The sequence below is a fragment of the Cupressus sempervirens genome, chromosome 10 (assembly GCF_028749045.1).
Source record: "Cupressus sempervirens isolate cs-2001-9-10 chromosome 10, ASM2874904v1, whole genome shotgun sequence".
NCBI lineage: Eukaryota > Viridiplantae > Streptophyta > Pinopsida > Cupressales > Cupressaceae > Cupressus > Cupressus sempervirens.
In genome coordinates, this window is record NC_143127.1 from 15,768,115 (window position 1) to 15,792,337 (window position 24,223).

The 24,223-nt window shown below is 35.3% G+C and overlaps 1 protein-coding gene across 1 annotated transcript in view; it reads left to right on the forward strand.

Moving 5' to 3' along the window:
• Positions 1-19,124, forward strand: part of LOC149532340 (LMBR1-like membrane protein) — a 120,270-nt gene extending 101,146 nt beyond the window's left edge. The window contains exons 12-15 of the mRNA XM_089806913.1: positions 2,715-2,928; positions 17,868-17,974; positions 18,075-18,583; positions 18,722-19,124. Coding sequence (XP_089663039.1) covers positions 2,715-2,928; positions 17,868-17,974; positions 18,075-18,583; positions 18,722-18,743 — 852 coding nt within the window. The 3' untranslated portion in view covers positions 18,744-19,124. The remainder of the gene's footprint in view (positions 1-2,714; positions 2,929-17,867; positions 17,975-18,074; positions 18,584-18,721) is intronic.
• Positions 19,125-24,223: the final 5,099 nt, after the last annotated feature.

Genomic DNA, 24,223 nt, shown 5'->3' on the forward strand with positions numbered 1-24,223 from the left:
TAAGTTCTATTGCATCATGTAGTTATTTTGGTATAATGTGTGTAGCTTCATTTATAAAGTCAACTTTGAGGTTAAGCATTGTAAGCTGTCTTACACGGGGATGCATCCCCAGCCCTCAAACCCCTATCTCCATCCCCTGAATTGTGAAAGGAATGTTGGGATTATTAGGAAATGCCCCTTGGCCGTTGCCTCCAAACTAGGAAAATGCAGAAGTGTCCCGGAATGTGACCCTAAAATTGGGGATGGAAGGTCATGAATAGGGGATGTCTGGCCAACCCCAGGGTGGTCGTCTTAGATGTTCATTAATTGTCTGAGGGACAGCCAGGCTTCCATTGCAGAGAAGCCATTTTTTATATTGTTTTTAAATCATAACATTTACAAATACTGTTAAATATATTGTGACAGCATTATAACAGCTGTTTAAGATAACAGCAGCCATAAATATATCAGGACACCATCACAACGGCAGCCATAAATAAATCAGGACACCATCACAACGGCAATTTAATTAATCAACAATGCAGTATAACAGCAATAAATATATCATGTTTCAGATCCATTGTTAAATTTAATGGTACAAGTTATATACCAGTTAACACTAACAGAAATATATTGGATTTCTGATTTCGTTTATTGATCACAAACTTTTAAACTCTTGATATGTTATTAGAGTCAGTTATTATTGTCAGTGGTGAAGGAGATTAAAGGTACATTTGCCATGTTCTGCTACACTGTGGTATTGCGTGAGAAGTCAAAACAAACAATTTTCTTTTCGAACGTGGTTGTCATTTTATAGTGCTGTTCATTAGCTTGTAAAACTCTCTCTCTCTCTCTCTCTCTCTCACACACACACACACACACACACACACACTGTGTGTTGCTGTCCTATGCTGTCCCCATACCAGAAATGCTGTGGAACATTGATTGTAACTGAATATGGGAAACAGAATTGTGTATTCCCACCTTTTCCAGCCTCTAGGTTCATATATATATTATTTGACGGCTAAGGTTCTTTCAAGTTTTAAGTCATCCAATTTGAGGGATCTATGGGATTTTGTTTGAAAGATTTTACTACAAAGGTAGTCATCCAAGATCTAGAGCCAATGGAAATCACAATAACAGGAGAGATTGAATATGACAATAATCAACTGGAATCAACTTGAATTGAATGATAATAAATAGGAAAGCCCTTGGTTTTTATAGCTAAGGTGAGTAAAAGGAGTGAATGAGATTATGAAAAATGGCATTTCGTTACATGATAATCAAGAGACAATTCATCACCCGCCCAAGGTGGAATCGCATGTCCAGCAAAGGTGGATCGCCCTCCAATGTGTAATCACGTTTGTGTGACAAAGTTGGAGGGTGATAAAGTGATAAGACCACAAAAGGTGGATCACCCACCTAAGGTGGAAAAGTCCATCCACTACAAGTAAATATGTTAAAATAATAGCATGTTAAGTCCACATAAAGTGGAATTGCTCCGACTACTCCTATGTAATTCCCTAAGTAAGCTTAAGTAAAGTGCAATCAGTACCTGGGTGTGAATAAACCAAGGTAAAATACCTTAGTTACACAAGCAATGTTTTCAAAAAGTGTCTTTTCTTTAAAACATGATCAGTTTCTATATCTCATGCATTGTTGAATATATTTTTAAATGCCAAATTTACTTTGACCATTGCCATTTGGTACATGCATTACCTGAGCAGAAGAAGTGGAATGCTCATAAGATGATAGAGTAAAAAAATGTTGGAGGTTAAGTTTATTGCACAGATTGGTTTCTGGATTCGATTGTGTATTTTTTTTAACATCAACATTTTGGATCACACTATGTGATCCATCATCAGGTTAAGTTTATTACCGACGAGGATGCAAAATATTTGGAAGGATGTCTAATACCAAAGAGTTTAATTAATCACCTTTATCTGAAAAGGTTTCTCAGATTTCATTGCAATGACTTAGATGCAGAAGGAAAGGTCTAGGCATGCTTGAGATAAGGCCTCCAAGGACATCCAAATCCTGTTAGAGTTGAATAATTTTTTTTCAAGTTCAGACCAGGATATGAACAAGAAAACTAGCCCACAAGTTAGTAAATCTGAATCTTCAATAAGAGATGACTGATTTTAGTATTAACAAATAACCAAGATGGGTTGATGAGACCCAGAAAGTACAATCTGGGAGAAAGAAACTTTATGATGTAGGTGCCTATTCATCTTCTTCTATTTTCTCTAGGAGACTGTAGGATTTGGGTAAGCAATAATGAAATTGATTATCATATTATTGAATATTATTGCTTGCGGATCTAAACAAGCAATTGCACATTGCAACATTGACAATAATGTGATGTTGCATAATGATATTGCTTGCTCAGATTCCAAAGTTTCCTTCTGGAAAAATGTGCAAAAGCCAAGACTGTCTACTTGGAAAAACATGGAATTACAAAATCTGAGTAATGAGACTTTGTTTCAAAAGTGACCTCCAATCCATCCTATGAACATGCACGCTTCTTTTTATTTCCTTTTTCTTTGGCTGATTGATGTTCTATTGCTGTATTCCTGTTGTATATCTTTGATACCAAAAACACTGTTTTTCTTTTTCTAGTAAAAACTGTGAGATTTTTTATGCACAAATCATTATTTTACTTATTTGAGTGGTCTGTTTTTAGTAGTAGATCTAATTAAGTGAAATTTTTATTGCCATGTTTCTTCTGGCTGCAGAGGATGGGTAACATTGATGATGCCGTCCCATTTTTTGGACAAAGATTCAACAAAATATACCCTCTTTTCATGGTTATCTATACGATTTTGATAGCCAGCAATTTTTTTGATCGAGTCATTGACTTTTTTGGGAGCTGGTGGAAGTTCAGATTTGAAACTGAGGCTGAAGATGCTGGTGGTTTTGATCAATCTGGCTCAATAATCCTTAAAAAAGGTAGACAAATTAATAATCCTCTTCATGTTATCTTTCATCGTGTATCTAGTTCTTGTAAGGACATTATATTGTGCCATCAATCAATAGGCATTGCCTTTATTGCTTTGCAAAATTGTTAAATGGTTAATTGGTTGCAATATTTTACTGTTGATTTTACTTGTCATTCCCTTGATTATGATGTATTACCCATCCCCCTGACCCTTACCCCCAAAAAGAAAAATTAAAATTATCTTGGAATAGTAATAGACTATTTTTATACTTGTATGGAGCTCCACACAGAGGGACGTTACTTGATGAAGTGTTTGCAAAAGGTTTAGCTAGCTCAAAGAGCCTTAAAAGACTTAGCAAGCTGAAAGTGCCTAACAATGTAGCACTGGCACTAGGGGGATGTCTGGATGGGAAATAGCTTCAATGGGGGGGCGGGGAGCGGCGGGATGGTGTGTAATATGTTTTACATTTAGCACTTGAAATGCTAGTTATGATGTGATGTATAATATTATAAGATCTAATAGATTATAATACCAAATACTTGAACATAGCAAAATTGCAACATACACAATATAATAAACATTGAATATCGAATAACTGATCACTATTTACAAAAAATTTAAAATCAGTAGATAGAAGATTCTACAGTATTGTAGGCTAGTAGTGAAGCAGTAATAAAGTAATTAAGGTATATAATAGAGTCGTTATGACAAATCATGTACTGAAGAGTTGTGACATTTGGTTCTCACAACCAACTGGAGTGCTATATGTAGGGATTATTGGGAATTGGAATAGTATGGTAGTATTGGGAACAAGAGTGCTAAATGTAATATGTTATATATTTAGCACTTGAAATGCTAGTTATGATGTGATGTATAATATTATAAGAACTAATAGATTATAATACCAAATACTTGAACATAGAAAAATTGCAACATACACAATATATTAAACATTGAATATCGAATAACCGATCACTATTATACAAAAAAAATTAAAATCAGCAGATAGAAGATTCTAATTTTAAATCATAATGGTATTGTAGGCTAGTAACAAAGCAGTAATAAAGTAATTAAGGTATATAATAGAGTCGTTATGACAACTCATGTACCGAAGAGTCGCGACAGTTGGTTCTCACAACCAATAGGAGTGCTATATGTAGGGATTATTGGGAATTGGAATAGTACAGTAATATTGGGAACATTGGTAATACATGTAATGTAATCCCTTGGCATGACACAATCAATAAAGTGATATTTTGCCATCTCTGTCTAATTTGTGTGTTCTGGTTATTGGTATGGTATTATGATTGCATTGGTATATAGTTGTTACTATGCCAAGTATGGAAGCTATGCACAACAACTATATACCAATGCAATCATAATACCATACCAATAACCAGAATGTGCAAATTACACAGAGTTGGCAAAATATCACTTTATGGGCTGTACCAAGGGATTAAATTACCAGTATTACCAAATGTTCCTAATATAACTGTACTATTCCAGTTCCCAATAATTCTTACATATACCACTCCCATTGGTTATGAGAACCAACCATCGTGACTCTTCGGTACATGAGTTTTCATAATGAGTCTATTCTATACCTTAATTACATTATTACTAGCCTACAAGTATAAAAAGTAAAATAGTAAATACTAAATAACAAACTTGCAAATGCTAAATACTACATACTTGAACAATGAACAATGAACAATGAACAATGGAACATTGCATATTGAATTACAAATTAGAAATTAAAATGCTAAAATGCTAAACTTGTCAAAATGATGAATGAAAGATTTCTATTATATCAAAAAATATGTATCATAAAGATGATTACAATGCATAGCATGACAATATGATTTCAAAACAAGTACACAATGTCAAAATGTAGTGAAGGTAGACCTCTAATCAGCCCTCTAGGAAAAATCCTTATCACTGGAACTGTTGGACTTTTGCATGTCCCCCGCATCCTCGAGTCCCAATGGCATGAAGGCGGTGGTGAATGCTAAGTCCCTACCTTGACCTGGGTGTGTGGGGGTTTGGCCCTTTGGGGGTGGACGCAAGCTGAAAGAGTCTAATTGTGAGAAAACTCCATTATGAAGAACCCTTGGAGAAAAAATACTTGGAGTTTTGACCTCTTAGGAATTCATGGTGGTTCAAACATGTGGAAGCACCTAGATACAATAGTTGCAAAATGGACCATCCAAACCCATAGGAGATGTAGGATGGTAAATACTTGTCTTAAAAGATGGGCCCTAAAATACGACTCAGTATTAACTTACAAGTTTATAACTAATTTGCAAAACTTGCTACAACACAATGATGCACCACGTAAACTATTCTAAATGCACACAAATCATCAGATCTTTTTTGGAATATTTCATTCCTCACATGTTTCACTTCCACCTATGTTTAACTGTTTTCCTTGTTCTATGTATTTCATTCCATCTATGGTCAATTGGCCTCTATGGTTACTGCCTATGCGATGAAGTTTTTGTTTTATCTGTGATTTATAATTGAATATATTATTTCTTTGGAGAAATTAGTTCCCTCCTTAAAATGTCAAAGTTTCTGTAATGCCCCCATCTTGGGAACATTTCTAATTTTTCACTAAATAAAAATGATAATGGCTTTGTCCAAAATTATGAATTTATTTATTTATCTATTTTTTTTCGATGGGTAATAGGCCAAAGCCAAGATTAATTATTATTATTTATTGAAATTAATTATTGTTATTATTATTTGTTAAGCTTGAGTAGGCTCAGACCCAAGACCTCTCAAATAAGAGGCTCACAATTTACTGTTGTATTGTAGGCTTTTGCCTCAAAATTACAATGTTACGCAGGGACTCGCACCCCCCTCCCAAACCTCAGAGCACCCGTCCTTGAGATGTCCCCATACTGGGTACTCACGTACCCAAGTACCCCAACCTCCGCCATTTCGCAACCATGCTGCTGCTGGAATGAGGACTTGGATTTCTATTTGAGTTTTGATTTTTTAATGTTACTATTGGGTATGTAATAAATTACTTTGTTGAATGTTCAATGGTTCGAGTTCATGTTACAGCTTTGCTATGTTCAAGTATTTTAATTTGGTAAGATCATTTCATAACAAGCATTTCAAGTTCTATATGTATACTATACAACATCCATCCCTGCCTCTTCCTCCACTTGGTATTGTCCCCTCGCCGTCCCCCCGTTGTCCCAAAAACGAGGCCCATTTTCCTCCCACCCTGAGAACTCGTCCCGACGTCCCCCCGTCCCGACGTACCCCAGTCTTGGTGTTACATTGCAAAATTATGAATTTATCATAATATGAGATTCCTAATTTATGACATTATTTTGAAAATAAACCACATTTTGATTTTCTGCTAAATTCTTCAAATGTGATGATCTCTTTTTGTATGTCTACTTTGAAAGTTCTTCCAGATCTACCTGAATCGGATGTTTCCGTCCCTTCATCAGCAATAGGAAAGCTAAGGGTTCTTGTTCTTAAGTTGCTTAAGGGAATTTAAGTGTTTTCATTCTTGGAGGGTTTTTTCTGTAATTCAATGGTAAACAATCATAATATTTATTCCAAAATTGATTTCTTTTTGTAGATCAGAACTGTTCTACATTCCAGTTCAAAACTACCTATCCTTTCTTCCTCACTTTTGCCAAATGAGGCTTCCTCCTTTTATACCTTACAAAGTGGGAAGGGTCATGGCCTTTAGCCTTGAAAATATGCCACTTTTGTAATTGCTGCCCTTTCACTTTGTAACTGCTTCCCTTTTATGATTACAGATATTAAGGATAACAAGGGCTACTGCTGAGCATCATCCATACCACCGCTAAGAATAAAAGATAATTAATATTCCCTGCAGGAGTTAGCTAACCAGTAAGGAGTAAGATTCTTTTCTTAGGCGCTGCCTGGAAAATGTTTCAATCAATTAATATTCTCTGGGCCATTCTCACCTGGAAATCGTCACCTTTTTATGTTTAACCTAGTCAACTTCCTTTGAAATTCACTGCCATTTTTCTTTGAGTTGGCATCTTCATTCAATTCTGTTTGTGAAATAGGATTGACTATTTTGTAACTTGTAATAGCACTTGTGGATCTTTTATGTGTTTTCCAAGTTACTATAAGAATGAATATATATTTGATATAAAGAGGCATGTCTTTGAAGAGACATGTCTCTTTAATATATTAACTTACATTAGTTATAGTTATGACACAATTAATATACCCTCAATATAATATAATGATTATATTAAAATATAATTATATATATAAATCACTCTTAATAACTTAATTATTTCATATATAATATTTGTCATATATTATATATCTCATATATATAATATAATTTATCCGATAGAATTATATCATTAACACTCCTTAATGAAGAAGGATAAAAGAATATAGATATTATACCGTAGGTAATATTTCAAAAATAATACATATAGGAAATCTTTGATCAGAAGATTTCCTGTATATGATATCATATAAGTATTGGCCTATCAGAATATCAACATATGATATTCACCAATTACTATTTGATATCATATAAGGTAACATGAGCATTGGCCTATCAGAAACATCAATTGAATGAGGATCACCAAGTACTCAATGTGGTATTGGCCTATCAGAATACTGGGGCAAGATATTCACGGAGTACCGAAAATATATCTATACAAGCAACTTGTAGATAACCAAATTAATGATATCAAACGCCTAGTTGTTGATTTACAAGATAAAGCCTTTACATGAAACAATTTCACAAAATGAATCATGCTACAAGTTATTGTAAGGACGTCACTTTACAACAACTTCTCCTAATACAAGTGATAATCATTTAGAAGTCGTCACTTCTTCATGATGTACACAGGGGACAAGCTTATACATGTATGACATCAAAAGTTCGTATGAAGTCTCCACGAATATTGTCATGTGGTGTTGTCACAACATTCACCATAAAACATATCAGAGAATAAGGTTTCTCCCTCTTAGTCTGATATCAACTTTTTGTTTTTTTTTTGTTTTTGACCTCTTAGCACAAGGTTCTCTCCGATGAAGTATCAGACTTCCTCTAAATCTGTTATCATCCTTCTAGCCTCTTGGTAGCAAGTCATGTCATGCTTCCTTAGTTCAATGGTTATTTTGATAGCATAAGGCCTTCTAGCCTACATACATGAGACTTTATCTCATGAATCATAGTCCTTTAGCTGTTATAGTTTCTGACTAGTGGAGAATCCATCAACAAGGTCTACTCCTTCTGAACCAAGATCATCAAAAGTTTGTTTTTATTTTTTGCTCCCTCTCTTTCTCCAAGGTTGCCTTTGATGAATTGTCATACTCCTTCTCATAATGTCAATCATCAAGGATATTCGCTTCAAGAGACTCAAATTATCCAACCTAATCGTCAGATGATTAATGAATCGTAAATCACAGTTTCTTTGAAGCTACTATAATAAGATTGAGTCTACACAATATTTGGTAGCATACCTAATGTTCCAATCTTCTTCCCAACTTCCTTGATACAAATTTCTCCAATTAGAAAACACCTTCATACAAGCATTTGTCAAACAATGGGAATGGTACATTGATTCAAATTCCCCCACACAATGTAATATTCCCACTTATATTTTCAAACAATTTTGCATAAGATCATGAATCACAATCTCCTTTCTGTTCTTCTTTTTCTTTATTACAAAGAATCATCCCTGAAGATCAAGAAAAGAATAAGAGCATAATAAAGAAAATAGATCTTATATTACATGCATGGATATAATTAATAGATAGACTACAATAGAAAAATAAAAGTAGTATTTAAGATATAATAACCAAGAAAATTCTTATCTCAATATGCTCATTAACATCATTTAGATGCAATTTACTTCTTTCTTCTTTGAGTGTTAGTCTTTTCCAAACATCCTTTTTATTCTTTATTATTTCCCGATGTTGAATTCGGCAATGGTATAATTAATCCCCTTTTTAATGGGGCTCGGTGCTTTGTGTCGCATCACCCTTGAGCGCCTTATTTTCCATGTATATGTTTGGCTTCATTCTACCATTGCCTATTTCTGGTGGGTCCATTTATTTATTTTTTCTTTCTTTTGATGGAAGAACATTCCTGCACATCCTGATGGTGTCTCTTCTTTGATATCTCCCCTGTAAGCATAGTTCAAATGGGAATGGAACATTGTTTATTATTTCCCCCACAATGTAAAGTTCCCACTTTTATATGTAAATTTTGTGTTTGTTTAATCGTGGGCAGTGATTTACCCTTCCAACTGTTAAAATTCAGAGGTGGCTGAAAATGTAATGATATTTTGCTTGGGTTTGACCTCATGTGCAGTATGTCCGAAGATTTTGATCCTTGTTGGCAATGGAATTCATTAATATATGAATGTTTACCCACTCTTCAGACTATTTTCGAACAACCTATTGATTGTGTGGATGCCATGTCATATATTTCATGAGTTTATTGTTAGGATAACAATCTTTGTGCTCTTCATATTCTACCTTTCTCAGTTATGGCTATTCCTTGTGATTTCACGATGGAAAATGTAATATTTATCAAATGTGTAAGACTCACATCAAGCCCAATATAATGTGGCTTTTATCTACATAATCTCTTAACGTGGTTCTATCAAGAATTTGATTTGACTTGCCAATCCAATCAAACATTGGATGAGTTGCCTCCATCTTTCCGTCTCTACCGAGTTCCAACATACGATTTTGATCCATTAGCATCCATAAGATCATTATAAAATATGACCAAGCTTTGATAAATTATATGAATAGGAGGATGTTGACAAATGTATAGAGGTTGTGGTGTGCTGACAATGTCACTCACACTTCTAAGGTATTCTTATCCTCGTGAAGGATTACAATAGACCAGGCGTATTAATCTTGTAAGGTTCATAGATAACCATCAGAAATGACGAGTCTCATCATAAACAACTCCTTTGTTCATATGGGTTGATAACTCTAATCATTGCATCGCTTTTAATAAGCCCTTTAGCAAACTGTTGGTTCGCATGAGATGAGGAAATAAAAAATGGAAACTCATATCATTTCCCTTAATACTCTACGTGAATGCCACATTACAGTCTTGAAGACATTCATTAATGATATTGGGAGTACGAGTATCAAATTCTGGTCAATGATTGGCTGTGAGACTCCTCAACCTACAGCCCAAGGTTTCATGTGCATGTAAAGATCATAACATCGATATCCAACTCTAAGAGCTTCTCTTTCAAGGGGAATCAAAGGATTACCTCCTGACGTGGAGAAAATGGATTCCCATTCCCATCAATATTCCTCGTTGTATTCATTTCAAAGGCAAAAATGGACATAATAGTTGCTCCACCCAGAAGGAAGAGCATCGAGGAGATCAACCCAGACATAATACTTCCTCTACCACAATGTCACAAGACCAAAACGATCGTATTAGACTTGGACAACACCCTCATCAATGCAACATCCTTTGCCACACCTCCCCACTACGACTTCACTGTTGTTGTCAATCAACTTCGAGAACACCCAAATCTCTGCTACGTCCATAAGAGACCTGCAGTGGACACCTTACTTTTCCAACTGGCAAAACACAACTTCGAGATCATCATCTTCACTTCTGCCTCAAAAGAATATGCAGACAACATTCTGAACAACCTGGACATCCATAGCAACATTAAACACCGCTTGTACAGAGACTCATGCAGTCGTAGCAGAGGACTCGTTTATAAAGATCACACTAAGTTGAGAAGAGACCTCAAGAACATCATAATTGTTGATGATAATCCCTGAAACTTCAAATTTACAACTGTGAGTATCTCGAACGACCCTTCAAGAACCTTCTACGTCGGCTCCATGATGGTCTACACCTACCCACATGCATTGTAAGCGACATGTTCTTCAGTTGGACTCTGGATGTTTGTGACTGGATCATTGGGATCCACATGGTGACGTTCATGACAATAGGTGCATTTGCGACCAGTATCTATTATTCTCTCTCGATGAATCTCCCCCACAAGAAAATAAACTTTGATACATTTTCTCTGGCTCCTAATGTCCTCCATATCACTTCATATTTCTCAGCTCCTGTTATTATTGCCAACACCGTTAGCAATCTGTATATATTCTGACTGGTGTTTTTTTATGATCTACATTCAAGGGTCTATCAATTTCTAATTCGACTTCCTTGTCTTGCAGACATTATCAGCGTGCTGTAATTCCCAAACCAAACATTATTTTTGTAGCATAACTTGCTGATCCTAGAGACATTCGTTCTTGCTCTGATACCATGTTAGTGAAATAGGATTGACTATTTTGTAACTTGTAATAGCACTTGTGGATCTTTTATGTGTTTTCCAAGTTACTGTAAGAATGAAAATATATGTGATATAAAGAGGCACGTCTCTTGAAGAGACATGTCTCTTTAATATATTAACTTACATTAGTTATAACACAATTAATATACCCTCAATATAATATAATGATTATATAATAAGATATATATATCACTCTTAATAAGTTAATTATTCCATATATAATATTTGTCATATATTATATATCTCATATATATAATATAATTTATCCGACAGAATTATAACATTAACAAATTCATTTTTCCCTGAGTTTATATATATATATATATATATATATATATATATATATATATATATATATATATATATATATATATATATATATATATATCACTCTTAATAAGTTAATTATTCCATATATAATATTTGTCATATATTATATATCTCATATATACAATATAATTTATCTGACAGAATTATAACATTAACAAATTCATTTTTCCCTGAGTTGGCCCTATTGCTTTATTTAATTTCATTGCCCACTTTATCATTTATAATTGTTTGTGGTTTGATTGAGGTTGTGGCTGCTTAGGCGGGGCATGACATTCCACACCTCCCAAAATTGCTTGTCTATAAGCAATGCTTTTGAAGATCTATCTCACAACCCAACTTCCATTGTGCTAATATTATTTCAACAGGTTTTCTCTACCTTAATTTAAAAATGGGTAAAGACAAGCTTTTTTTCATCCTTATAAAGGAATGATGAAAGGTCAATAGCCTAAGAATTGATTTCTCTTGGCATCACTTGTATTGTCAAAGGACTGATCTGTTGGAACCATCATTTTACGTGAACCCATTATTGAATGAAGCTTAAAGACACAACATCATCATCAAATAGAAGCTAATTTGTTCCCATACATAAATATGCATTTAACACATAATTACTATCCAAATTAATACATTGACAAATAACCAATATTATGAAACACATCAATAGGCATTTTATGCCGACTGCATCATTTCCCCCAAAAAGAAAAAGTCATCTTCCAGATAAGAAGTATGCATCAGGTAATATCCAAGAATATTAATGACAAGAGTGTAGATAATGATTCCTATTGCACAAACTCAAAGTTGTGTACTTCAAAAATAAGATGGGGGTTTGGGGGCAGGGTTGAGGGGCAGCACCAAGACCAATTTAGCGCCTTCAGAACCACCTAAAAATCCATAGCATGCATTATTTTCTTGAATTTTTAAGATGTCAGAAATGCAATTTCCAAATCTCTTCCTGCCAAATCTCTTACTTGTCAAACAAAGCACAAGAACTCAAGGAATTGCAGCTGCCTTAGGGAAGGGTGGCATTCATGCAGCTTCTATTTGATGGTGTTATTGAAACTTGGTAACCCACTTGGATTCTAGACATGACTTTTGCATCTCAAATTGAATGTTTTGCTGAGTTTAAATGAGATGCTTTTTTGGGCTGCAAGGAAGAAATAGAACAAAAAAACGTGAACAGAACTTTAAGTTTCTAAAAATAAAATTAAAAAAATGGCAAACATCTCTTTGGTGCCATCTGAGTCACGTTACTTGGACTTGGTGAGTGACAAGCTGACTCACGTCTCGGCATCTCGGCGAGTCACCTGCAAGATTTGTAAGAGTCCGAGTTAGAGTCAATTTGACTCGGCAAGTGCGACTTACCAAGACTCGGCGAGTCTAGGAACTATGCAAAAATGTTTAAGAAACATATAAAATTATATCATTTTAATATTTTATTCTATGATCCTTCATCATTGATCAATGCCAAATGCCAAAGATAAATATTAAATGCCAATCGATAGTTCAAAAAATTCAAATAAGCTATCTCAAATATGTCTATGTTCATGATTGCAACGAAAATCATAGCAATTACAACATATGGTTTACAATTCATCAATCAGCAAAAGGACTATCAAAAAAATCATCATCTATTTGATCTTCATTTTCAGCTACTGCATGTTCAAGACCAATTGAACCCAAAGTGGTTCCACTCGCACTAGATTCACAATGGGTAGGGATGCTATCATCATCTAATCTGTAGTGAGTCTAGCACAATCCTTATAAAGGGCATTTTTAAGGTTTTATGGAAAACAAATATTTAAAAAACACTTTACAATCTGTTTTTTAAGTGAAAAAGTGCTTATGGGCCCCAGATGCACCTGGTTGCGCTTGATGCACATCTGGGCACATCCACAGACTGTGGATGTTCATCCAGATAGCATCTGGACCATATTTGGCTGTGCGTCTGCATGATGCAGGGGCTGCTGGTATGAATCTGGTAACTAAGATATCAACAGAGGTTTAATTTCTGAGACAGAGAAATGCTTCAAATGAGTGAACGAATGCTTCTCACTCGTTCTTCCCTATGTTTGTTTGTGGTTCTTACAGAAGCTGCATCAAATACTTGAGAGGCCTTAGATATTTGGATCATTTACCCGCTATCTCATAATTATTTAGGTAACCTAGGTTCACTGGCTTCTGGGCCGGATCCGGGTTCAGTTCAAATTGGATCTGGGCACGGGTTTGGTACATCTGTGGGTACTTCATCAGTGACATCCTAAACAATATCTGCTGCTGTTATCTATTTGTAAATTAGGGAATGACTTTCATTTGCAATTTAATAGAAATCTCATCATTGTAATAACCAGTATCTAATTGGCATTCAGAATGCATTTTGTTTCAAATAGAAATAAAATATATTTGAATGATATATATATATTTTAAAGAGGGGTAAACGCTTTGACCTGGAGCTATGAACCAGTGAGGCCACAAACGGGGGACCTCATCCCCATGAGATTTGAACCTTGATGGCAAGGATAACAATGCAACAACGTAACCATCACAACATGCCACTATTGGCATATTTGAATGATATATTAATATCACATTTTCAAGTTGATTTAACTATGAACAATAAGTTTTGTTACAAGGTTTACTGTCTGAAGTAGATTGGAATTTTCAAAGTAACTGAAAGCAATTGACAAAGAGATTTCATATATCTGAATCAACAATGTGTCAAACAGCAAACCCAATAAAGATTAGTATACAATTTATTATTTATATGAAGGATTAAAAACCGAGATAACCATCCAAAACTTGAATGTGAACACAAGTGAAGCATGCATGGTGGTCAATAGGTAAATTAATACCGGATCACTAGTTTTTAACTTTTTGTGAAATAAAATAGAACAAATACTTGCGTACAGAAATACAATGTACAAACATAGATATGTATGTATGCATACATATTACACACACACATATATTTAATTATATATATGCATGTATGAATGTACATACATACATATGTGATTTTTCCATTTTTTTTTGTATGAATGAACTCAAATCCCCCTTCCCGAGGAGAGAGAGGGAGAGAGAAAAATCCCAAATCCACAAACCAGACCCTCAAAGCCAAACCAGTATGACAATCAGCAACTTAAATAATTCGAATTGCCTTTCTTTTAATTATAAAGCCTCAGAACAGTTCTTGTAAGATGAGCAATTAAAAAATTACGTTTTGATAACATGTCCTGTCTATTAGAGCCCTTTTCTACACAATAAGGTGAAACTGCACTACTAACATGGTGCTGATGTGGGTCACCTGGTCACACTTAGCATAACATTTGGCAATTTGAGCTGGCATTGGTTGGACCGAGACCCTTTTATTGGGCGCTTGGCCTTGTGAACTTTCAACCACAACTTTCAAGGGGACTAAAATTTTAAGTGGATATGGAGTTTTAACCTGTGTTACCTAGGCACATGTCCTCTAGGGCCTAAAACACCTCTTCCCATTAGTGGGACCTCCCGAGGAATGCCTCAGGAACATCCTTCGGTCGGCCCTCTGAGCTAGATTTTGAAGGGGACACTGAGGGTTGACGTCCATCTGTCTCTGACATCAAGCCTCTTTTTCAAAACAAAACATGCCTCTAGATTTAATGTTTATATATCTGGGTTAAATGCCCTTGGGGCTGTAATTTGATAAATTGTTGTTTCTAGACACTTAAAGATTGGTCTGGTTTTTGTTATTTGAATTTCATAAATATAGATAGTGAATGGATCCTAACCTTTACTGATCAAAAGAAAATACTGTAATATTGGTAATTACAGTTAATAGTCAATGCTGACACTTTATAAAGGATGGATGCGTCCTAATGATACTGTGGTTAGCAGCGGTGGTTAAATTGATACCAAAAACCTAAGAGATAAACATCTTTTCTAATATTTGCATGAAGCTGACTGTGGGCAATGGGGAATGTAAAGGGATTAATCTGGAAGTTAACAACTTTAAATGGTATAAGAAAACCTTCTGCCATTCTCTGCTGCAGACCAAGTCTAACTGGTCCTCCAGTTGGTGGCGCTGCAAAGCATTTTTGTGGTAGAGTTGTTTTGAATCTTTGATAGACAGAGCCATACTCCACATGTATCTGCAATGTGGGTTAAGCAGAGTTAGCAGGTTCTTCTCCCCAATCTATCTGCACATCCGTGAATCAAGTACAGCATGTTCTTATCCCCAATCTATTTACACATCTGCATATCAAGTACAGTGTGGATGTAATAACCAGATGGATTCGTGAAGAACCCTATATTGAGCTGTATCCAATAATTGGATATGACACTAGTCCATCTGGTTCTGTATCCAATTTAGGGTTATCCTGATTTTTCAAGACTAGTCAGATAAAGGTTAAAAGAACTTTACACATATATATAAATCATTAAAGATCACAAACATAATACAACAAAATGAATATTGTAAACTAAAATATAAAAACCTTAGTTACTCAATTCGCATTCTCGAGGTGCAAACTGGGTCCGGATGCCCCCTTTGGATGTGGTTGAAATTAAAAAAACTAAAACGTAAAGTATATAGAGGTGGTTGAAATTAAAAAAACTACGTGTCCACCTTGGTAAGATTTGCATTTTAGTTTGCTGTTTGGACGTTGTGTCCAGTTCCGTCCTGGACACATCTGGAGCATGCCTGTTCGCATCTGTGGCCAGGCTTGAAAAGTGACTTAAAACTCATTAAAATTTGTCTTGAAACACTTAAAAGACAAATTGTTTGCTTGTTTTTTGTGCACCTTGGAATTGTTTGTGGTTTTGGAGGTCATAACTTGGTCTTGGTCGCAGGGTCTCTGCCCTTTGGTTGCCCTTGGAGGGCTCCATTTGATTTTTGAAGTACACTACAACTTTGAGTTTGCACAGTGTGAATATTTGATGCTGTTATTGTATCTTTGAGGTTATTGAATTGACATTTAATATTCATCTTTGGCATATGGCATTTGGCATTGATCAACAAAGAAGTGTCATACTATCAAATGATTCAGTTTCAAAATTCTGTATATTTCTTTAAATTTCCTGTACACTCACGAACATGTACTCAAACATCCCCTCCCCCCAGACATACACAGTTTGAGTATTTGATGATGTTATTGTGTCTTTAAGGTTTATTGAATTGGTGTTTAATATTTATCAATAGCATTTGCCATTGATCAATGAGTATCATACTATCAAGTGATTTAGATTTAGAATTCTGTATATTTCTTTAAATTCTTTGTACACATACATGTACCCAAACATACTCAAATCCCCCCAAATTTTTTTGTACATACCCACTTACCGTGTTCTCATACCCTTATCCATACCCTCACTGATAACTTAGGTAAAAACGAAAATATATAATAATAAATAGCATTTGTATTCTTATGTTCTACACCTAAAAAAGTTAAAAATATAAACAAATGAGTACTCGTATATTTCTTAATTGTAGTATATAGCCATATATGTGTCCGGGGATTTTGCAAATATTCCTCATCCATTTCCGGACACTGGTGTTAAGCAAAAGGTACAAGGGTTCAACCAAAGCATCTGTAGTGTTTTTCACATGCGGCATGGCAGCATAAGCACAGCAGTGGTGAGTACGCACAAGAGGCAGCATCTAAGTACATTTAAAGTTTTCGAAAGCTAATTATTAAGCCTGTTTATCAGGCATTTCTTTTGTTAGCCTGAAAGGTACTTCTAGACTTTTTGTCTCCTCAAGTTGCATTTATTTATCATGTCAACGCTACTGTGATTATCTTTTGGCTGTCCTGAATTAACGTTGCAAGCTAGTTATTTTCTAACTGTTCGTCTCTCAGGTGTCCATCATAATGCAGTTTGTTATTATGTGACACATAAGATTCAAAATTGCTTCATCTTATTTTTACATTTCCCCGAGCACATGCAAAAACTATATTGTAATTACCACCACCAGGTTCTTTATTGCCTTGGGATCTATGCTTATTGCCAGTATAATGTGGTAATTTTGTTACAAACAATCCATAACATTTTCTTTTTTGGTTAAGTTCCATTCTTTCTATTTTAAAACTAATTATTGTTTTAAAAAAAATACTGAACGGTTGCTAAATTTACCATATATTTGACAAAATTGAATAATGTCCAGTATTGTGGTTAAACTAATTAATTTGAGCCTGGAAGACTTATGGAATTTTTTGAAGTGGTGGTTGGAAATGCTGCTTATCATCAGATTTTAGTTAATGTTATTCTGAGTTGTGTATGCATTGGACGTTAATGTTGTTCCAATCACTAACATATAAAACAATTTCAGAGAGAACTTGGCTGGAACAAGGACATGCAGTTGGAGAGCAAGTAGTTCCATTGGCCCGAAACTTCAACAATTTGAGTGAGGACATTGAAGCAGACAGTATGCCCAAGGCAAGTTAAATTTGTGTGACTGTCTAATACAAGTCAACTACAGTGTGTACGATGTGTCCTAGATTTTTTATGTATCTGATTTTTCTGAAATCTTATCCAGAAATCAACATGGAGTGCTGATGATGCCTGGAATAAGACTGGCACAGAAGTGAAAGTGGCACTGAAAAAAGATGATGTAAATGGTATTCAGTCAAAGACTTCGAAAGAGGAGATTCATACCCAAGGCAGCAAGGGTGCTATTGCAAGTAAGTATGCTGCTTTTAGAGAACATCAGAGTAAACCGTCTCATCTTCAATCAGGAGTAATACAACCACAGAGACAGGATATATGGAATGCTACTCAGCCCAGTAAGTCTGAAAATATGCCTGACAGAAGAAACCAGTTTGAGATTCCTTCTGGCTTAGCAACAAAGTGGGAGTCGATGAAGTCGAGTCTACAAAGTATGAAAGCAAATCTTGGAACCAAAAGATTTGTTCCCTTACAACAGGTTCAGGAAAGAGAGAAGCCCAGGCCACAGATCTCTCCAACTGAATCCTTAGATACAATATTTGATAGATTGAAGAGAAGAAAGGAAGATAATGAAAATGATGACGATGGTTCTGAATTGAGGTTTGTGAGATCTGTCAGATAATGCATCCCATTCTTTTTAGGTCAATGCAATAATGTGCATTCTGCCTAGTTATGAACCATATCCTGCCTACTCTGAAGCATTTTAACAAATTAATGCTTTCTCAATTCATTATGCAGATGGCCAATGTTACCAAAATAAGATTCTTTCATGGTATGGGTGAAGGTATGACACCTCCAACGGGTGTTTGGTTGAGTGCATCTGAGGGTTGAGACTGAAATAAGCATATTAATTGCTTCAGAAATATGGAGATTCAATTCCTGATATTGTACATGTATAGATGTCATACATTTGAGCAAGTTTTGGCAGGATTTGCCCAACCTCTTCAGCAAAATGTATAGATATCAATATACGTTTCTCCAAGGGAAGAAACCAATATTCTGTGAAAACTGGAAGGTGCTTTAAGAAGACAAACAGTGTCTTTTGGCCCATTGATTACCTTATATGCTAATACTATGTAGTTTAAGTTGTTTAAGTCTGGGTTTGTAATGATCATATTTTCAAATTAAAAATATTTTCCAATTCACGAGTCATAGCATGTAGATTTGAAGTTTCGTTGCCAAAATAAGATTTGGTTTATTCATTTAATGAATTAAGCATTCAAAGCAATTAAACAGAGGTATGTGCACATCAGTGACAGCTACACTTGATCTGCATCTTTGATAATAAAATGTCTCTATATAAGAATCACACCTTATCAAATTATATTCCCTAAAATTATAAATTATTGTCCACCGGGAAACCCTATTGAAGTTAAATTGTATGGAAATATGCAAATTTTTTGTTTGATTTTATTAATGCCGTCAAGTTGGAAAGAAGAACAAAAGCATTTTAACTAGATTTGCAGACAAGAAAGTATGCACTTGTACAAGAAAATTCAGCGAGTTTGATGGCAATGTGATTATTATGTTAGTGGGGAATAGCTAACAAGTTAAAATTCATGTTCAACTTTGTGATGCTTGAATTGGTAGCATTCAAGCTTCTGTATGCATAATTAGGCGTGGTTTTTAACTTGACACGATTATTTTTGGGGAGCATTGTTCGAGTTCCTATTACGACAAACCACACAGGGAAGTTTGCAGACAACATATCTTGCATGGAATGCGTGAGTAATAAATAAATTATCTCGTCCAATACAAGACCTTTTTGGCCACTCAAAAGAGTGAATGAATGAATGAATGAAAGATTTTAATAATGTCCACAAGGTTAAAGCAGCCTATGGGACACACATCCTGAAAGGAAGAAGAGAGCTTAAGCAAGTTTTAACCTCTCACTAATTCATCTCTTTGCTAGTTGATTTCGATAATTAGGTTTGCAGTTTTGCCTAACTGTTTTTCCTGAAATATGTAGTTCAAGTTGTCTTCCTCTAAATTTTTCGCATACTTGGATATGATGTTAGTGTATCTCGAGCACTTCATGAAAAAATGGTATTCCATCTCAACAACCCCCATGTCATAGGATAGGCCTGTCCAATTTTCCCATTCCTCCTTTGACACTTGTTATACACCGATTTCTCATCTCAATTGATGAGAGCCAGTTCTAAGTTGGGCTATGAGCATTTTTGCTCTCTATTTAATATTTGCTCGTATATATGCTTTTTCCTCGCGATTTGTTGTGTGATTAATTTCCTTGATATAATAAGATTCTTTTTGCCCACTGTGCCTTGTCCATATGATAATTTGAATTTTTTCACGAACAATTTTTTTAATTTCTTCATTACTAATCAAACACCCTTGAATTATAACATTCCATTTTTCCATCTCCTTGTCGTTTTTCCTTTTCTCCTATCTAGCCTTTCCTTCGTGATTAGGTCAACACTGGCTTTTCATACCCCGAGTTTTCTTTAGGTAGGTTAGTACATGAACCATTGCCAGGACTTATAAGGGGAAAGAACCAACTTCTACCAAGAAGATCTTATAAGGCACAATTGCATTGATTTTGAGGTTGTTGATGATAAAAGTGTTTCTGTATTCTTCCAACCTATCTCCATTTCTAATCTAACATATTGTTGCCTCAAATTTTACACCCTTACAAGACCGCTAAGGTGACCAACAAACCAAACAACATTTTTGAATGTCTAACCATTCTTCCAACTTGTCAATCTAAAACCCAAACAAAGTTGGAGATAACATACATCCCTGTTTGACTTCAATGTTGCTGCCAAAGCAATCAAACATACTATATGTAGTTCTGATTTTAGGCTTCAGATGCTCATACAATCTATGTATTGCAATTGTAAGTTTCGTAGAAACTTGTAGCTCTTCCGTTCTATTCTAGAGTTTGTCATACGACACTGGGTCAAAAGCTTTTTTAAAGTTCCCAAAATAGCAAAAAGCCTCAACCCCCTAGGTTTTCCATATTGTTTCAACTAGGAATTTGAGAGTGACCTTGTGATCGATAGTGGAATAATTTGGTCTAAAACTAGCCTGCCCCTTAGCTCTTTTTCCCTCTATTTCCACCAATCTACTGATTTTTTGCTCTACCATGTTGCTAAATAATTTTCCTAGGAGGGGATTGAACATGGTAGTTCAATGATTAGAAGGTTGTTTATGTCTCCACTTTTCTGAGGTGGTGTCACCACACTAGTTGTCCAATTTTAAGGGAACCCTTCTTTATTGATATTGTTGTATGATTGATTTGAGGCACACGAATATCAATACCCCATTTTAAATATTTAGCTTGCAACCCATCATTATCTTGGGCTTTTCCTGCAGCTAACCTCCTTATGCCTTGAATAATATCTTTATTGTTGAATAGATCAACCATGAACTTAATTATTGGAGTTTTATGCTCTCCAATTGTGCGTTCATAGTGTTAAAACATTAATTTAATTATATTGATTAAATTAACTTTACTTTCTTCTTAAGATTTCCCTTTTATGTATAAGTGACATTTAATAACTATACTAATTATTAAATGTTTACCTCTTAGGGTTTCTTTATTAGGTTTTGATCTTCTTTTAAAAGGACTGATCCATTGTATATTTTCTTATCCTTTTAGTATGATAATACAATCTTGCATATTATCAAAGCCAAACCCTTGTCCTTTCTTCTCTTTACCTCTCTATGATAGGTTCTTGCTTGCAGGTGTTCTTCGGGTTCTCTAAATTTGTATTGCTCAAATTCTACATGGTATCAGGGCCCACTTGAGCACACGCTGAATATTTGGTGGAGGCGGGGAAGGTGAACAACATTATGATTGCCGCACAAAAGAATAGTGAGATTATCAAGAGGGAAACCAAACTTTGTCATCAATTGTTGAAGCCATAAAACCTCTTAACTAGCTAGCATTGTTGAATAGTACTTTGCCTGTGTAGACAATGAGTGAGTTGTTTGCTTATTGCAAGGCCATGTGATAGGACCAGAACCAAGACAAAAGACAAAGCTAGAATTGAACTTCCATTCATCTATATCCCCAACCCAACCTGAGTATGTGTAACCAACAATATGAGGAGCGTCTGATGTGTAGTGAATGCCATAAAAGTAGTGCTCCGTATGTACCTCAAGATGCACTTGGAGCTTGCCAATGACTCTCATGAGGATCATGTGAGAATCTAGAGACAAGTCCAATCACAAAGGAAAGATCAAGATGAGTGTGTTTTAGGTACAACAAGCTACCCAAAAGTTGGTTGTGTAATGTGGAATCCACTATAGGAGTAGAGCTAGTGGTAGATTAAATAACATGTTTGAAAAGGTGTTGGTGCAGGCTTGCAATCAAGCACTTTGAGTCTCTAAAGCATATCAAGAGCACACATTTGCTAGAGTATGAAAGTCCCATCTAAAGATTGAATAACCTGTAGACCTCAAAAATAGTGTAGTAGACCAAGATCTATCATCTCAAACCACTCCATCAAAATTTGCCAAACATTCTGAATCACAAAGGATGATCTACCTATAATAATGAGATCATCAACCACAAGTATCAAAAGATCAACCCCATGATGTTGAATTTATATTGTAGGATCACAATGACAATTCGTGATATTGTTGATGCAAATGGACCTTTGGCAAGAGATCCTGTAGATTCTCATTGCACTTGTGCTCAGACATATGGTAATGGGCGTTTTAGTCATGTTATTTTAGATGATCCTCAAAATTTTTTAGAGGCAACATGACACCCTGAGTGGGATAGGGCTATGGATGAGGAGTACTCTTCTTTGATGAAGAATCACAATTGGGATCTTTGTCATCTTTCACAAGGAAGAAAGTTGGTTAAGTGCAAGTGGGTGTACCATACCAAGTTTGTTGCAGATGGTTCTATTGATAGGTATAAGGCACATCTTGTTGCGCAGGGGTTTTCACTGGTGGACGATATTGATTACTCCGGGACCTCTCCTCTTGTTGCCAAGATGAATTCTGTTCGACTTGTACTCTCTCTTGCATCTTTTCAGGGATGGGCAATATATCATATGGATGTGAAGAGTGCCTTCTTACATGAGGATCTTCATGAGGAGATCTATATGGAGTTGTCTCAGGGTCAGGGTATTTTTTAGTGGCTAATATTCGCTAATTGGCTAATTTTAGGAAATCTTGGCTAATAATTTAGTTCTTAAAAAATTAAAATCGCCAAATTTTTATAAAATTTAGTTATAAAAATATTTAAATTGTGTAAAATTCACCAATTAAATAATAGAAATTATTTTTATTTTTCAAAATAATGTAAGATTCGCCAATATTTTTATATCCCTTTTTCGAGGGGGGTTGCTTAAAGTTTACCTTGCTCAAGGTTTTGTGTAGGACTCTTCTTTTGAGGCTTCTCCTACTTCACACACTTGATTGGGAACAACACTATTATGACTATATGCGGGAAAGGTTCTATTGACATTGGTGATGGTGCATACTGTGATGTACTACGTGTTCCATCTATGTCCTTTAACCTTCTCTCTCTTTATTAGATTACTCACAATATGACAAACAACATAATTGAGTTCACATGAGATTCAATGCACATTAGAGATAGTGAAACAAATAATATTGTTGCCACATGGACTATTGATCATTCTTCTCATTTGTACTCTTTCTCTCATTTTGGTCCATCTCCACTCTTAGAGAATCACTCACTCTCTTCACAAGAGCCTGTTAAGGTGAAGTCAAGTCACTTGAACTTATGTATTGTTTTTGAGACCAGTGTTGTGACTTCTACACCTCCATCGACTGTTCAGAGTCCTTATGTTGCACATGATTACTCTATAGCATTGCTTGACATCGCAACCCCATTCGTCGAGCAACCTATTACAATTGTTGAGGATATATAAGAGGGCATTCATCTCATCTCAGATGACAGACTCCACACACAGTTATCCCACCTCCATTGGTGATTCCATTACATGATTCTCATGCATTCTCTTCTGAGCATAAGCTAGGACTTCCAGCTTCCCCTTGCATACAACAATTTCATCTTCTTTGTCCACTGCCTTTGTTTCTTCCAAATTGAAGTCACATTGGTCTGATCAATGACACAAGAGTTCTTCCACTCTGGGGGGGCTATGGAGTCTCATGCCTCTATTATGGGGGGTTTCATTGTACTTATGGTTTTGAGAGAGTCTCCTTGGACATATCATTTGTACTTTGTTTTCATCTCTTTTTGGAGTTGAGTTTTTCCCATGTGGTTTTCTCTATTCT